Source organism: Lycium barbarum, chromosome 12, assembly GCF_019175385.1.
Source record: "Lycium barbarum isolate Lr01 chromosome 12, ASM1917538v2, whole genome shotgun sequence".
In the NCBI taxonomy this organism is placed as follows: Eukaryota; Viridiplantae; Streptophyta; class Magnoliopsida; order Solanales; family Solanaceae; genus Lycium; species Lycium barbarum.
In genome coordinates, this window is record NC_083348.1 from 93,773,482 (window position 1) to 93,790,869 (window position 17,388).

The 17,388-nt window shown below is 35.3% G+C and overlaps 2 protein-coding genes across 8 annotated transcripts; both read left to right on the top strand.

Moving 5' to 3' along the window:
- The first annotated feature begins 2,203 nt into the window (after positions 1-2,203).
- Positions 2,204-11,059, top strand: LOC132621071 (uncharacterized). Of its 7 annotated transcripts, XR_009575403.1 has the most exons (8): positions 2,206-3,167; positions 6,248-6,544; positions 6,723-6,848; positions 7,573-7,653; positions 8,055-8,105; positions 9,601-9,675; positions 9,790-9,857; positions 10,437-11,059. XR_009575403.1 is itself a non-coding variant. In XM_060335204.1 (6 exons), exons 1-5 carry the CDS (start codon positions 2,315-2,317, stop codon positions 8,081-8,083), a joined length of 1,386 nt encoding a protein of 461 aa, XP_060191187.1. In that variant the 5' UTR covers positions 2,206-2,314; the 3' UTR covers positions 8,084-8,105; positions 8,505-9,588. The 7 variants fall into 7 exon arrangements, 3 of the variants coding, with proteins under 3 accessions (XP_060191189.1, XP_060191188.1, XP_060191187.1); XR_009575404.1 differs by lacking the exon at positions 9,790-9,857; XR_009575405.1 differs by lacking the exon at positions 7,573-7,653.
- A 276-nt stretch (positions 11,060-11,335) lies between these two features.
- Positions 11,336-17,129, top strand: LOC132622886 (uncharacterized). The gene is made up of 5 exons (XM_060337567.1): positions 11,336-13,569; positions 13,651-13,695; positions 13,826-14,131; positions 14,468-14,652; positions 16,625-17,129. The coding sequence occupies exons 1-5, from the start codon at positions 13,338-13,340 to the stop codon at positions 16,865-16,867; spliced, it is 1,011 nt and encodes a 336-aa protein (XP_060193550.1). The 5' UTR covers positions 11,336-13,337; the 3' UTR covers positions 16,868-17,129.
- The last annotated feature ends 259 nt before the right edge of the window (positions 17,130-17,388 follow it).

Genomic DNA, 17,388 nt, shown 5'->3' on the forward strand with positions numbered 1-17,388 from the left:
AGTCTGAATTGTGTTCAGACTTTATTAAAAATCCGTTTCATTCATATACATTCAGACCCATTAAGAGCTTTTAAAAAGGAAAAAATAAATGCACTTAATGGGCTGAATCTGAATTATTAAAATCCAGACATAAAAAACAAACATTCTTAATGCCTGAGATCTGAATGATTAAGATTGACCTCCATTAAGTGTAAACAAATGAAGCCTAAGTAGTTAACTAATAAGGACTGGGGTCTCTTTGTGGGCTGACAATTTAGTAGGGTCTGTTAATATTTGATGGGCTTTTAGTGTAGATAAATGGATTATAATTAGGATTTAGGGGGGGATCTTTAAACAATTCGGTATTCGGAAAATATCAAATATCAAACGGTATTAATATCTCGGATCGTTTTCGAACCCGAATACCGTACCAAATACCAAATTACCGAATCCCGAATTATCAAAATTCTCAGTTCAGTTCGATAATTCAGGTTTCGGTTATTTATGCCCAGCCCTAGTGCCCATGCAAATTCTGAAGGGCAAAATTTAAAAATTACCATTTTGCGGGGTAAAAATTAAAGACCATCCCAGTGAAGGGCAATCCTGCAAATTTCCCGTACTTTTATGGTTCAGATCCAGATGCTCATGGAATTGAATCTTGAATGTTGCAAATGTTATAAAATGGCCTTATAAATTATTCAGTCAAAACTATCCTGTCTTTTCTTGTTTTCCTTTTAACAATTCTTTTTGGACTAGGGGTGTGTTTGGTATGAATGGAATATATTTTCTTGAAATTTTTCTTATTCTAAAAGATGAGTGATTTCTTAAGCAAGCAATAACATTACTCCTATCTAGGGCTGTTCACAGTTTTGGTTAAAACCAAAACCAAACCGAAAATTTAACCAAACCGATAAAATAACCGACATTTGGTTTAGTTTGGTTTGGTTTGGTTTTAAATTTGAAAAACCGATAATATTTGGTTTGGTTATGGTTATGGTTATAGTAAAAAATAACCGAATAAATAACCAAACCAAACCGATAATTATATACATAAAATTTATAATTATTTATATGTATAATATTAGCTTTTCATAAATAATTAAAGATATTTTATACCTTTTAATTATTAATTTAATTTTGGTCTACTTATTTTTAAGGCCTATGTCTTAAAAGAATATGTTCAACAATCCAAGCCCAACTCTAATAAGTCGTAAGCATAAGGGTTGTTTGTATTTTGAAACCTCTGTTTGACTTGTTCTTTTGAATCTAAACTGCGTTGCAAGTTTGGTCCACCTGATTTGCCAACAACGTGTCTTTCCCTCAATATGCAGCAAAGTTCACCCTTCTGGGCCATGAGGAAAAAAAAGCTTCATAAGAAATTTGAAGAATGTAGAGAGAGAATATTTGAATTGTCACGGCTAGTCATAAACCGAAAAACCGAACCAAACCGACAATAACCAAACCGGTGGTTATTATTTTACTTGGTTTGGTTATGGTTTTAGACATTTAAAAACCGACTAAATTGGTTTGATTATGATTTTAACCAATAATCGACCCAAACCGAACCATGAACACCCCTACTCCTATCTCATAAGCATTAAGACAAAACTCATCTGGTTGTGGTAATATCTGGTTTTATTACAATATAGTTCATGGGTTGAGCCGTTTAGTTAAAAGTGGAATTTACCTTTCACGTGCGTCACGACTAACGGCGTTATTTATCACCAAACCAAAACCAATTCATTAATTACTGTAAAAGAAAATAAAAAAAACGGAAAAAGGTCAAAATTATCCTGAACTTTGAAAAATAATTCATCCATACCCTTCGTTATACTTTAGGGTCAATTATACCCTTACAGTTATACTATGGGGTCAATTATACCCTTCTGTCTAACTGTTGCCACGTGGTATTATCCCAGTCCTTCAAAATTATTTTACCCTCAAATAATTTTTTGCTCACTAAAATAACTCAATTCGACCCGATTTTTTTTTTTTCATCAAAAATAATACAGATTATTTGAGGGTAAAATAATTTTGAAGGGCTGGGATAATGCCACGTGGCAACAGTTAGACAGAAGGGTATAATTGACCCATAGTATAACTGTAAGGATATAATTGACCCTAAAGTATAACGAAGGGTATGAATAAACTATTTTTCAAAATTCCGGCTAATTTTGACCCTTTTCCATAAAAAAAAAAAAAAAAAAGGTTCGTCTCTTTCTTCTCTGAACATCAACATCAACATCAACATTGCCACAAAAACCGGTCCAAAATCCAAATTGTCCGAAGAAACCCATTCTCTTCTCTTCTTCATCAGAATTCCACAATAACAACAATGGTCGTTGAAGCTCATCAGCTATTTCTTCCAAAACCCCCTTTCTTTTCTCCATCTTTCCCTTCTCCACCCCCTCACTTTTCTTCTTTCCTCTTTCACCCTTGTTCTTTCTCTTTAGCTCTCTTCCATTCCGATTCCTCTATCTCTCTCTACCCTTCTTTCTCTCTCCCTTCCTCTTTCCCTCCTCCTCAAACCACCGTAACGCCGCCCATCTCCGCCGCCACCTTCCTCCTCCTCCGTAACCCTAACCCTAATACCCTCTTTCTCATCTCATCTCCTGTTTCAGGCGGCTCTTCCGTTCTTCTTCGTTTCTATATACTTAACACTGCACGGAAAAGCTTTACTCTCGCGAAGGTCGTGTGCAACCACAGTGATTTGAAGTTTGATGAGAGTAAATTAGGGGTAGTTTTTAGGGTTTCACATGGGGTTTCAGTGAAATTGGTTGGGGATGTTAATGTATTTGCTTTGTACTCTATTTCGAATGGTAAGATTTGGGTTTTTGCTGTGAAGTATTTAGGGGGTGAGGTTGTGAAATTGATCAAGTGTGCTGTGATTGATTGTTCTTTACCGGTGTTTTCGATTAGTGTTTCGTTTGGGTACCTGATTTTGGGGCAGGATAATGGGGTTAGGGTTTATCCTTTGAGGCCATTGGTTAAAGGAAGAGTTAAGAAAGACAAGGGTGTGGGTAAGAAGAGTTTGAATGGTGGGTTGGAAAAAGATAAAATGGAGATAAAAAAACTACCTTTACGAAACGGGATGAATCATGGGATTAATGCTGAGATATACGAAACGGAACTGAAGTTTCCTTCCAATGCTGTATTGAATGAAAGGATCGAGAGCCGCACTGAATCAGGTGCTGGAATACTTTCTGGTTTGCTGTCCTTCTATAGCTGTTATAGAAGCTTAGCGTAGAGACTCCATGTTTTTTTCAGTAATTGTTTCATTGCTTTTGTATTGCAATTACATTTGTGGTGGTAAATGTAGTATTGTTAATTGCAAAAAGATATGCATCACTTAATCCTGAATGTGGGATCTGTACATGCATCTATTATATTACTCACATTTCTACGAGCATATCCCTGTATAAAAATAAAAATTGGGCACAATCGTAGTGTTCCTCGGCGCAATTTGTTCTGTAAAAACTTGTCTGTGTACTGTGTACTCTATGTAATAGCAAGACTTTGGTTGGTATTTCGTGTACACGTCGTTGGATTAGTTTCTACATAGAAATAGCTACTTAGAAAGTTCAATTAGAATGAACAGGCACCTGCTATTTATGTGGCAACTTTAGCTATTCCCCTGCCCGAAGGAAAGACCCATAACTTCACGAGTCGTGGGGTTTGAGTTTCTTGATTTTCTTCAAAATAGTACGTTCTTAGTATGTTACGTAAATGACACCCTATTAGATTAGTCTGATACCAACAATGTCATGAGTGAGCAAATTTGAGCCTTAAGATATGTGTCGTAGTCTCGTCGAAATGCAGATGTTAAGATGGATGTGCAGATATACCAAATTTGAGAAAATTAGAGATGATCACATCTGTTAGAGAGCACAAATAACACCCGTAGATGATAAAATGAAAGGTCATCTAAAATGGTTTGGTTACTCGTACGAGGTCTTCATATGCGCTGATCCATAGCTGCAATGATATAATGATTAGAAATGATAATAGAGGACAAAGTAGATCTAAGATCAAATGGAGAAAAGTTGGCTTAAAGATATCCAATAGATTGGATTGAAGCAAATTTAGCTAAGGACATAATACAACATAATAAAAGGAATGTAAGCGATACCAACTAATTATGATGAAGGTTTAGTTGTTGTTATGCTTACATCATGCCGGGTGTTCGTGAAAGAGTGACATTATTAGATACTTGTATATCCTTTTAGGGATAAGAATGAGATTGACACAATGTCTAGTTTTAGAGAACTCTTAATTTGTATAAATGAAATGAACCTGAACAGAGCAGAATGGATACGTTGGATTCCTATTGCTAAATGTCTTCTCAATCTATTTTGCGGGAGTAGCTTGTCTTCTGTAAATAATATTGATCATTTTTCTGATTTTCCTAGCTTCCTGATCTTATGTTAGAAAGCAATCATGTAATGGAGCAAACTTTCACTTTTGTATCTACCACAGCTTCTTGATGCCATCAATGAAACTACTTACTTTAACAAAGAAGAAAAAAAGGATTATTATAGCACACCCCAAATAATTTGGGATTGAGGTGCATGATTGGTACTTGTAACTGAGGTAGTATTTTGTTTGTCTTACCAAGGTTATGGCTTTAATTTATGTCATGATTTCTCTTTAGAGGATACACTTCCTCCCTCCTCGTCCTATATGGATCTCCATTTTCCACATCTGAGAGATACATTTAATGTCTTGGAAGCTAAGTACATCCTTCTGTCAGAAAGGTATCATCAAAAGTGAAGAAACTAAATAAAACAAAGCTTTCGCGGAAATGATCTGATTTAGTTGCAGTTTTGGATTAGCGTATTCGCATTGGGAATGATGGTGATGCATTCTGATTCTACTTTTTACCTGCATGGGCACTAAGAGTATATTTTTTTAATTGATTATTATATTGTGTTGCGTAGATGTTTAAATTTATATATTTTTGAATTGTGAAAGGTTGAAGTAGTTACTTACAAAGACTACTTGATAAAAAAGTGGTAATCTAGAAAGATGTTAATTCTACCTTGAGATAATGTGAATTAGCGTTAGTTATATAATATAGATGGGCTGAATCAATGGATGGGTCAATGCCCAACCCTGCCTAAAGCTTGCTTGGGCTAAGATGGGCTAAACGATGGGTCATTAACCAACCAACCCAACTCAACCCACGTTTTAAACATTTTGAGAATCTAAAAATATTGATATTCTTTGATTGCAAATATTCTCTCACTCATGCTTTTCCAAATAAACGGCTTTTTCAAAATCAAATCTAAATACTTTTTGGAAATAGAGAAATAAAAAAAAAACAAAAATTATTTTAAAAACTAAATAATGATTAAAAAAAGTTAATCATGTTTTGTAGCTTTTATACTTTTGAACGGAGGGCAGTTGATGAGTCAGTTTGGGCTGATGATTTGTGATGGGTCAACTTGGGCTAGCCCAAATCACCCCATCTTCAAAATCACTCTATCCCAAACCCATTAAATCTTGGGCGGGTCAAATGGGTTTGGGCTAGTTTTGCCAACCCTAGTTATTTTTGGCTGAATTATAGGAATTAGGATGTAGAAAAACTTCCCTTTTGAAAAATATTAGTCATATTTTATTAGATGCATGAGAAAAGAGAGTAGGTCAATCATTTCTGGATGGCGGGAGTAAATTCCATGTTTCAAAAAATCAACCAACAGGTTAGGTTGCAATATTTGCTCTTATCCCCCCATCTTATGATAGACACTGCCTAACGAGAAATAATACAACACAAGTATGACACCCGGGTTTGTGTGACGTCGCCGTGGAAGTCGTAGAGAGGTGTGAATTAGTTAAGCTAATGACTCTTCACCAAACATTAGTTAAGCTAATGACTGCATGAAGATTTTTCCCTAATTCAGTTCTTTGAATTTTGATGCAGACCACTTGGCATTCCATTTCTTGTCCTTTGTTCCTCCTACTTTGTTTCTTTCACCTTCTCAAAGATATGAATGCACGACAAGGCTTGTAGGAGATTCCTATATTTATTTCCAGTGAACCTTTGTCTGTACTCATTCCTGTCTGATTCCATTACCATTTCTCTTTTTCACTTCTATTGGGGTGGTCTTTGTCTTTAATCTTACTACCAAGGTGCCTCGGTTGTGTTTGCTATTGTAGAAATGTAGTTTGATATCATTTACAAGTGTTCTGTGATTTCTCCATCATGTTAAAATCTTGAAGCTCCAATTTTCATTTCCTACAGCTGCTGATTGTGCATTCTGACTTGCAGCAAAGTTAAGATCTGTGAGACTCAGACAAGATTCCAGAGAGGAGATTGCAAACTTCGTGGCGTTCAAGAACGAGGATGATATTTCCGAGTCAATCAAGATACCAGCTAAGTCAGCAAAAGCAATTAGCATTCAGGGATTATCTTCAACCAAGTTTTTGATCTTGGATTCTGAAGGAAATCTTCACCTGTTGTTCCTTGCAACTTCTGTCCATGGATCAGAGACTCCTTATCCCATGAAACAGTTAAGTCACAACATGAAAGTTCGAAAGCTTGCTGTTCTTCCAGATTCTTCTACAAGTATATTCCCATCCTTTTCAATTTAATAATGTTGTGTTCATTATTATTTTTTCTTTTTGCGACATAATCCCATGTTAATTTGTTGACATCTTGCTTCAGAAATGTTTATAAAAAGGTGATGTCATAGATTATCAGCTTTCTCTGTTTTTGTAATGCCATTGGAAGTCCTTCTTTTCAGGATCACAAACTGTTTGGATTTCGGATGCACTTCATACTGTACACATGATTGCGGTGACGGACGTGGATGCTCCTGTCAATCAAACTGACAGCAAAGACCCTGCAGAGAAGCTTGTACAGACCTCAGGTATAGTTTTCCATGTATTATTATGTTTCTAATTTAGGAGAAACATTTTACACCATGAATAATGCCTGTAATATTTCTGATTTTGTCACCTCTTAAAGTGATATGTAAATCCAAATATGCACTCAGTTCAAACTTTGGACGGTGTTTTTGCTTGTACGATGATATGTATTGGTGAAGAACATTCATTTGTTTATTTACGATTAGCATCCTTGTATTATCAGCTCTTTTTTTGCCATTGCTACTGCATTTTGACTTGTAATCCAAGTGGCATTTGGGAGGGTACATGGGTCAATTTCATTAACTTCCCAAGGTGCATGCCTATGTCATGACAAAAGTGCCTTCAAAGTTCATTAATACTGCATTTGTCTGTCATCAGGTGATTAGTGGTTTGGTTTTCAGTGAGCATCATTTCTTTTAATCTCCAATGATAATCTGGCCAGATAAATCCTGGTCTTCTTTTTCTACCCGAATTTTTTGGATGTTCTGGAGTATAATCTTCTGATCTTTCAATTACTCCGTATCATGTTTATTCAAAATCGCAAATGTTCTTTTCCTTGAGGCTACTTCAAGTGGGATGAATCAATCTCATTAAACATTATTGGTCTTCTATTAGCACTGTTTATTTAACCCTTTATCATATGATTATATCACTCCTGATCTTCATCTATAAAGTTAGAGCTATTAGCAATTTAAGTAATTGTTGTCTTCTTTTACCTTTATGTAGTTGTGCAAGCAATATTTTCCAGTGAAAAGGTCCAAGAAATTGCAGCTTTGTCTGTGAATACAATATTGCTTCTTGGACAAGGTATGCACAACTTAAATTCTATCTGGACATGCGTCCCTATATCTTATCCTACTAATGGAAAGAGTCAAGAATTCAATCAAGTTAGTTAGCGTGCTTGAGAGAATGTCTATAGTGTCAATTTCAAAGTTAAAGTAACATGCTTGAGGTCATCCCATACAAGGTAATTCTTTCATGTGTGTGACTTTTTCAATATTAATTGACAACATATCCCGCCTGTCTAATTTTTGAGTTACATTGTTGGAATGGCCAGTTAACTTTTTAAATATTAATTTACAGCACCCTGCCTGTGTAAGTTTTTGATTTATATAGTAGAACCAATAGCCCTAGACGTTGCAGTCATTGGTGGAAAAAAAGCTCTATTATAAAAAACGTCTTCTGATCACGCCCTCTGTTATTTGCAGGAAGCATGTTTGCATATGCAATTTCCTAGCGATGCTGAGTGGTTCTTTGAGGTCAGTGAGTCCTCCCCTTTATTAGAATTTTTGTTCTATGTACTTTGGATTCTCAGACAAGGCAATTTCTTATGTGCGTAAACCAGAAATTCCTTATATTGATTGGTGTCAGCGAGATATTTTACATGAGAATCTTTACACATCAATATCAAGTTAATTTGTTTGCTCGTCCAAAGAAAAAAAATTATGTTTTTTAAAGGTAACAGTATATTATTAAAATTTTCCAGCGCAAAGGCTGTGCTGGAGCCATATTTACAGATCTGAAGTACAACAAAATATATCCTTTATCTTCTTACAAAAATTCAACGATATCTAGTAAAGCCTCTACATCTTCGAATAGTTCTTCTTTGCACCAAAAATAAAATAACCACGCGCGGTTCATCTTTACTTTCTGTGTAGGGCTACATTTCCTTCACAACACCTCGAGTTCCTTTCCCTCCACACAGTCCGCCACCACACATGCTGGGATTGAACTCCAACGTCTGTTCTGCTTCACTGTTGTTCCTCACATATTGTTCTAGAACTCCAGGAGATCTCCAGTGTACTTCGGCATAGCCCATTTAATTCCTTTCATACTAGAAACAATTGCCACAGTTTATCAGTGACTTCACAGTGAATGAAAAGATGATTGGTGGTCCCAGATCCCTTCTGGAATAAAAAGCATCTAGAGCATAACTGTTAACCCTGCCTCTTCAGATTTTCTTGTGTCAGGCATGCCTCTCTAACAATCAACCATATGCAGAGCAGGCTACCTTATATTTAACCCTCCATATATGTTTCCAGGGCCATATGCATTGGTTTCCAGTAGCATTAAAAACTGTTACGCAAGATTTTGCTCTGAATAAGCCTCTTTTGATGTTTCCATACTATTGTATCTTCGTTTGCTGTTGTACCCCGAAAATGCTCCAAAGCCTCAACTAGCTCAGCAGCCTTGCTCATTTTCCAGTCATTGAGTAGTCTTGTGAAGTTTTAAGTTCCATCCCTGCTCCCCAGACCTCATGGATAGTTGCATCAGGTTTCGGGCTAAACTAAATAGGTCAAGATGTTGCTCCTTTAATGGTTTGTGTACTAATGATGTGTCACTCCAGAAAGATATTTTCCTTCCACTCCCAACCTTATAGTTTGTAGTAGCAGCAAAACTAAGCCAGAGTCTCCTGATTATTTTGCAAACACTAGCACCAAAAGCTGTTATGACTTTTTTTGGTGCAGCAATGACCCCTCCTGTCCATACTTTATACTGAAGACCCTTCTCCATAAGGCTTGATCTTCATGGAAAAATCTCCATAAGCAAACTCTCGTTGTGTTATCTCAGGTTCCTTATACCTAGGCCCCCCAGTCTTTTGCTCTGCATCAAAATACTTCATTTCATGATTTTCAGTGCGTTATAAATTAAATTATTGCACCCTTTAGCTTTTGAAGATATGGAAATATAAACCTTTTCTTTTCTCTCCTGTCCTCCCCCTCTTTTTTTTTTTTTTTTTTTTCTGCATTGCAGGTCATTCATGTTTCACATTTGGATAGACACGTATTGCCAGTTGGGTGGTTTTGCTGGAGTTCTCTTGTGGGAGGAGTAAGTATTAGAAGCGATTTATATATTACAAACGTGCTTTCTTGAACTTTTCAAACTTTTTAATGTTCATTTATTTCACCTGGTTATGGTATTTCTTTTGTGGGTATTGAGCAGTCTTTGAGCTGCAGTTCTTAATATCTATCAAATGGTTCATATCAAGTGAAGGAGGCTGAGCTCTTGGAGTAAGGATCTTGATCTTTTCTCATTCTTGCTTCTAGATGATAAACTTCTCAGTATCAGGAGAGATTTAGTAAAAAGTTCGATAAAGTTTCAGGGTTCAGAAGTATTTCGTGAAAGACCAATTGTGAAGTTGGATGTTTGAGGGGGCGAGCATCGTGTAACACAATCTATATTCCCCGCAAATTATTTTCCTGTAACTTTTTAATGCCTCTACAAAATATCGATTGCATTGGAACATTACCGAGACTGAGTGCACCTTGAAATTGATAAATGCATTGTTTGTGAAGTATGTGTGCATGGTGGCATGAGTGATGGATTGAATAACTTTAAAGACCTACTACTTTTATATGGTGGATTCTAATCTGGTTCTGATTTCGTTATTTCTTGGCTTGTGAATAAATTGAGTCATTTCACTAAGATCTTCAACTGTTGTGTTGAAGTAGACAATTAGTTTTTTTTTTTTTTTTTCTGGTTTCATATTCTAATCTCTTGAGTACTATTTGACACCATATAATTAATGCAGCAGAAGTAGGTTGTATAAGAAACATACTCAATACCTTATATCGTGTTTTTATTGGCAGTGAAGCTATTGAAGGATCTGACTAGTGGCTGTTGGGCGAGGTCAACTCTTTCAGCAATGATGCCCGCTGTGCTGCATGGCTTCCATTACTGCAGAGATCAAAGTGCATTGTAACCACTGAAGCCACATGTCCGATGATACAAGTGTTGCATGTGTTCGTGGTCATTGCTGCTGGAATTCTCAACATTGATGGGGTATGAGACCAACCATCCATGTTAAGATGTGTGGTAAGAGGGCTTCTGCCATTATATTGGTCTAATATTGGCTTGTTTTTGGGAATTTAGCTTGTGTCTGTAATAAGCTTTGCTAGAATTATGCTTTGTTGGGATGAGGTTATGTTTTTCTGATACCTAGAGCTGCGTGATTAAGCTTCATACTTTGTGAGACTACCTCGTTATTTCCAGACCATAGATTATGAAATAAGAATTAAGAAGTCTTTAGCCTCTTCACTGCTAATTGTAGTAGAGAATCAATCATCTCAAGTATGTTAGTCAGTGGGGTAACTATTTTGCTTCGACGTTCTATATCTTTACTGCTATTATCTTGTCTCTCTAGAGTACTATAGATGCTGTAGAACTCAACTTGGCGACTTAAGTGAGAATATAAGATTTTGTTTTCACCCTTTATGGCTCTTCACAGCTGTTATAAGTTCTGTACTCGTATGCAAAGTTAATTGTGATTTAAGTTTTTGCTGGCTGAGAATCATGGCTGGGCATTTACGAGTCTCCTTAGTACTTTAATTGTCGCCCTCCATTTGAACTTTATCCCTCGTCTTCTCGACATTTTCAAAGTTGAAGTTTCCCTTTTCTTTTCTTCTTTTTTTTTTTTTTGTGGGGTTTGTGGGGGGGGGGGGGGGGGGGGGCGGAGAGGGCATTGGTTGAAACATGTAGATTCATTTCACTGCTGAGAAAATGAAGCTTATAAACTGTGACTACCTGGTAGAATCATGTGTTACCACTTTACAATGAAAAAGTAATTGAGGCCTTTGTTCCTTTTTATCGGGCTGCTGCTGTTTGAAGTGTGGTCCGGGTGAACTGCACAGCAAAGATTCTTCAGACATCAAATCTTTGTCTGTCTTTTGGCTATAAACAACCGAACAAGTTCGGGTAAAATCACTATTCAAAATTTGGGACAGAAAGTAAAAGTTGGATTCCCATTTCCACTCAAGAGTTGCGAGCGTCAAATAAATGATTTCTTTGACTGGCAGCGAGGCATTATGGCCCGAGAGCTACTAATCCAATCTAAGGAGTATGTTTATGAGTTCAACTTTATTATTATTGTTCGTTATTTTTTTTCTAATAATGTATATGAAAAAATAAATTTAAAACCATGCAACTTACATTCATTACAGAAACGACAGTCGAAAATGATCAACATCTTTTTCCCCTTTTAAGGATCAAAACGCATCAAAGAGACATAAGACAACTGAATTTCTATCTAAACTGCCAATGAAAATCCGCCTTGCATGTACGTGAGAAAAAAAACTGACAATGACTATGTGCCACAAGAAGATGGACCTACTTACTACGAGCCCCCCCTAATTATTACGAGGATGATCTTGACATCGTCACATGTATTCATGGATGTCCACTCACCCAACGACAGTTTATTTATTTATATCAATATCCCTCTATTTCAATTTTATAATATGCCACTAAATTTTATCTTCTCATTATATCCTTTATTCGCCTCTCTCTTTCAACAAAATCTTTCCAGCCCACAATGAAAATAACCCAACACTGAGGAACAATGTTGATTAAATTTTATCCCCTCTCAAATATCTTTAAGGTTGTGGCCATCCATTGGATTTCCTCGCCAACACATATCCTTATTCGAATGAAACTTCCTTGTATTAATTATATTAATTTTGCATAATAAAAAAGACTGACTCTTCTCTTTTGAATATAGGCGGGTATCTCCACCTGTCCCTTTCAATGTTGGCTGCTTCAATTACAGAGCTTTGCGAGGTTATTATGAAATATTCAAAGATTAAAAAATGCCATGAATTTAAGACCATTCTTCTTAATCGGATTGCAAAAACATGAGGTGAAATATCATATTCTTAAAATCTTTTTCTCGAGATGAGTTTTTAACACCTTGGGCGTTCAAAAGCTTAGTTGCTGAATCACTGTCGTTGTTATTATTTGATAGCATTATTGAAACAAGATTTTCAAATAAGAAACTGACGGTAGAATTGGGTCATAACAATTTTGAGTTCTTTCTCATAAAAGGCTAACGACCTCTGTCATTTGCTCGACTTTAACTTGGCATATTGGAATAGTTGACTTAGCCTGTTTAACTAGAATTGAGTAAGAAGGTTAATACAATGAAGATTCATCACACTCATCTACAGAAGGTTTAGGTGATTCAACCTAAAATTATATTATTTGTACCAAGTAACAAAACGGACCACAGTGCATGCCCCTATATATAGTACCCATTTCACACCCCTAAATTGGGAATTGAACAGCAAAACGGTGACCCATCAGAAAATGAGAGATGAATAATTGATCAGTAAGGGTTATATTTACCTACTTTGTTGCACTTAATCACCAAACTTCCCCTCCATTTTTAATGTAAAACCAATATCAGATTAGACTTCTCCTTTTTTATCTGCAGATAAGCCAAATATTCATTTGGCCCACTTTTCACCCTCATAATTTTTCTTGTTTTTATTTATCTAAAATTTATTTTCAAAAGAGGGTGTGGGTTGCTTTCAAACAGGAAATTTAAATTTGAAATCTCTGAGGCTTATTTTTTGGAAGTTACTCGTTCAGCAACTGCTCTCTTTAGCATCTTTTTGCTGATTCTGCAGGCAAAAGATTTTTGAAATGTATATATCCTCCCTTCTTTTTATTAAAAAGAGAACAACTTTTTAAGTCCAAACCAAAACTTCATCATCATGAAACTAGAAACTAGCATTGAACAGTCACCTAATGTTGGAAATTCAAGAAGGCGAGATGATGGAGACTTTAACTTGAGAGAATGGTCTCTTAAGGCCAAAATTAGCAGAGAAAAAACAAATTCAAGAAGATTCTCAGCTTCTTATATTACAAGTTTTAGAGATGTAAAATCCTTTAGATCAAACATATCCATTTCCAGTACTGCTTCTTCCCCTGGCTACACCTTAAGAGGTAATAAAACTACTTCTCCCATTTTCCTTCCTCATGATTGATTTATACTATTTCCTCATAAAGTTTCAATCTTTTTTACAGAAGAAATTGAACCATCAACTTACTCTTTTACCAATGCCCTTAAAGGTGAGTCCTTTACAATTCAGAGGCGAATTCAGAATCTAGAGTCTTGAACCAATAGAATTCGTCATAATGATGATGAATGACATTTTTATTTTTCAACTTCATAGAATTTTTGGTTTGTTTTTGAGTGCAGCATTGCAGGCAAAAACAATATACAGTTGGGAATACATGTCACCAGATGGATTGGCTCTAAATTCCAAGTGGAATGAAGCTGAGAAATATATCTGCAATCCTTTATCAGGGGAAGTTCCTTTGGAATGTTTATCTGCAAAAACACTAAGTGCGAGATCATTTCGACAATTAACCAGCAAAATCACCATGTCTGCACCTCTAATTTATCCTTCTCAAATTCAGACTCGACAATTCCCATCAAAACCTCCTACAAAAGTAGTACCTCATTTGCCTAAACATCAACTTGAAATCCAAATTCCAAACAAAGGTATACACACTTGTTCTCTTTCCATTTCCTCAATTCTATATATAATGTAAGTTAAATTATACTGATAGTGTAAGTTTTTTACACTGACTATATAATTCAAATCTTTAATAAAAAGAGTTTAGCTTAACCTGTTGGAGCAGGTAACTCACGGTACTTCCCAAGTTACTAATCCCACTTTTTACAGGCAATTACATGCAGTTAACTTTTAAGTGACTTATTTGTGTAAATATTCTTTCACGCTATCAGTGTATATAACTTAAATCTTTAATATAAAACTGTCTTTTTCCCCCTCACCACTCTGCTTTCTGACTTGTACATTTTTATTGTTAATTTTAGAGAAGCGTAGTGTTACTAGAGATGTGGGAACACAGAGTAGTACTCCAGCTAATTACTTAAGTTCAAAGAGTCCAAGTCCTGCTCGTACCCCATCCATTGATGATAGATCTACAAAACGCTGTGTAGCAGATGCTGATGATTCACCTATGAGTATGACAACTCCTGCATCAAAATCTGAGGAACAGGTAATAAATTAAATATTGCTCACTTTCTATGAGAAATATCCTAATCCTTAAAACTGTTTCTCTATGATCAACTACTATAAGTATCCAAAAGGTGGCACGTTGCCTTATTTTGCCACTAGTTATGATGTTAAGATAATAAGATTAGGAGTGCACTCAGTGCCAGAGCCATAAGTTTTATTATAAAGAAGTAAACACATGAAGAAGTCAATTAGAGAATTCAATATATGAATGTAAAATTATATTGTATATAGAAAGTCAATTCAATATATGTATGTAAAAATTTCCTACGAAGAGGCCCGGATGAACCCGTTGTGCCCTAGCTCAAACCCTGAGTGTACCCTCTCTGAAAGTTTAAACTTTTAGATGATGTGGTCATATATTTCAACATATGAAATGGTCGATCACATGATTGACCCTAATTGTTTTAGTCCTAGACTGAATATTACTTCAAATTTGTAGCTCAAATGAATTTTTTCTGAATAACTTTTGTTTTCTTCAGAGTTATTACTTGTTGAGTTTAATTTTTAATTTTTATACACACTGTATAAAAGATTTTTTACATTATCAGATCATTTAAAAGATAATGGGGAAGTACCTCTCTCTAATAAGTGGGATCAATATAAAATGAGACAAATCTATAACCTGCTATAGGTTAAAACACACTAATAATATCAAAATAGTAGTTGTGAGACTAGATTATCGAGATTGACCAAGTCGCATGAATTGCTATACCGAATTCTACTAGGTAGGTGGGGACTTTTGGTCCCTAGAGCATCGTTCAGCAAAAAGTACCATGCACATGCAAAAATCATATCATCACTTGCATTTGTGGGCACTTAACTTCTTGGAACGAGTGGCACATCCTAGCTTTCACTTTTCCCCCCCTTCTTTTTATTTTAGTTTGATCCTCTTTTACTAGAAATGGTTATACAAGCTGTGCTAGTAGGGAAAAAGTCACTTTAAGAAGCCAAAAAAGTTATGTTTTCTCCACGGGAAAGATTCCTTAGGAATTGTCATCTTCTCAAGTACTTCGCAATAATTACATTAATGCAAGAATAGTTTCTTTCAAGTTCCATATCAACGTTCCCCTTCTAAAATTGTATTACTAGTACATTATAACATATTATAACTGATTATTTGCTCTGTTTTCCATGTTATTGTACTAACTTGTTAGAATTGTTACGTGTTGTTATAGGCAATTTAACTTCTTGTGTAAACTAATATGCACTGTCGTCACTACAATTAAAGAAGTGAAACCCTCTCAAATTACCCCCTTTATCTCACCTTCTCATTTTATTATTTTTTGTGCTTTCCAGCTATTTTATTTGGCTATTTATTAGTGTAAGATTTATAAATATATCCTAAACAGCTTTAACATGGCCTAGTAACATAGTCCATTTTGCAGGTAAAACATATTTTTCTTACTTTGAACCAGAAAATGTGTAACACAAGATTCATTATAGTAGGTTAGAGTTCCTTAATTAATACGTAGGACAAACTGAACAGCAGAAACGTGTCTTGTAGGTCCTACTAGCTTCGAAAATACATACTCTGTACTACAATATAATTGAGTGGTCAGCTGTATTTTTGGTGATGCAGTAGAAAGAATAAGCAATTTAATTTTAAATTTTAGAAAAATAGAGTTGAAGTTCTATATATGCACTTACACCATAAAAGATACTTTTATTTACACAATCAGAGTTACTTATATTATATTAAGGGTAAATATTTACAATAACATTGATAGGTAACCTCGTGAAATGATAGTAGGTAGTTAACATGTTGTAATACGTTAAACTATACTAAGAGTAAGTTAAAAAAAATGTATATAACTTAAATACAATATTTTCTACACGAGTTAATTAATCAACTTCTCAATGGATGAAAGTCATGTTGATTGAGTTCAGAATCACAAGCGAACACAGATGCTGACAATGAATGTATATTTGTGTACGGGGGTAATGTTTTATAGGTGGAAGTGAAAGAAACAAGACGGAAAGAAGACACAAAAATAAATGAGGATGAGCAGCTGGAAGAGAGAAATAATAATTACAAGGTGATGCAACAGAGCAGTACTAATAGCAGCAAGTGCAGGCAAGGGTGTTTATCATGGAGGAGTTTATGTATGAGACAAAAGCAGCAGAGAGAGAGAAAACATAGTAAATCAATAAAGAAGAAGAAGAACATCTTTCTTTGCTATATAAATGGATGCTAAATAGTAGAACACTATGTCCTTTGAAAGATTCTTTCTTTCCCTTATCTTACTATCACTTGTCTCTTCTCTATTTCTCTGTTGTGTTTCTCAGATACTACAAAATCTATGAGAGAAATGAGGAACATGAAAGTGCAACCATGAATGAATGCCAGCACTTCAGAATAGGGTCATGGTTACTTCCTTTTTTATTATTTTAAAGATTCCTTTTTCCGTTTCTTTTGCCTTCTAGGTATGTTATGTACTTATGTTCTTTTCCTGGTAACATATGTTATTCACTGTGTTCTAAACTAGAAAATAAATATGAACAGTAGTACGTTAGATCTAAACGAAAATATTTGGAGCCCACAAAATTTACTTTATGTCCGTAAAAAATGTAATCCCCTCATAGTATTTGATGTATTGAATTATATTTCTTCCCATGATAGAAAAGGTGTGAGAATGCGTTTGACCAAAAAAAAAAAAAAATGGCGCAGAAGAAAAGGAAAAATAATTTTTGTCCAAAATTAATCAATCCATCATCA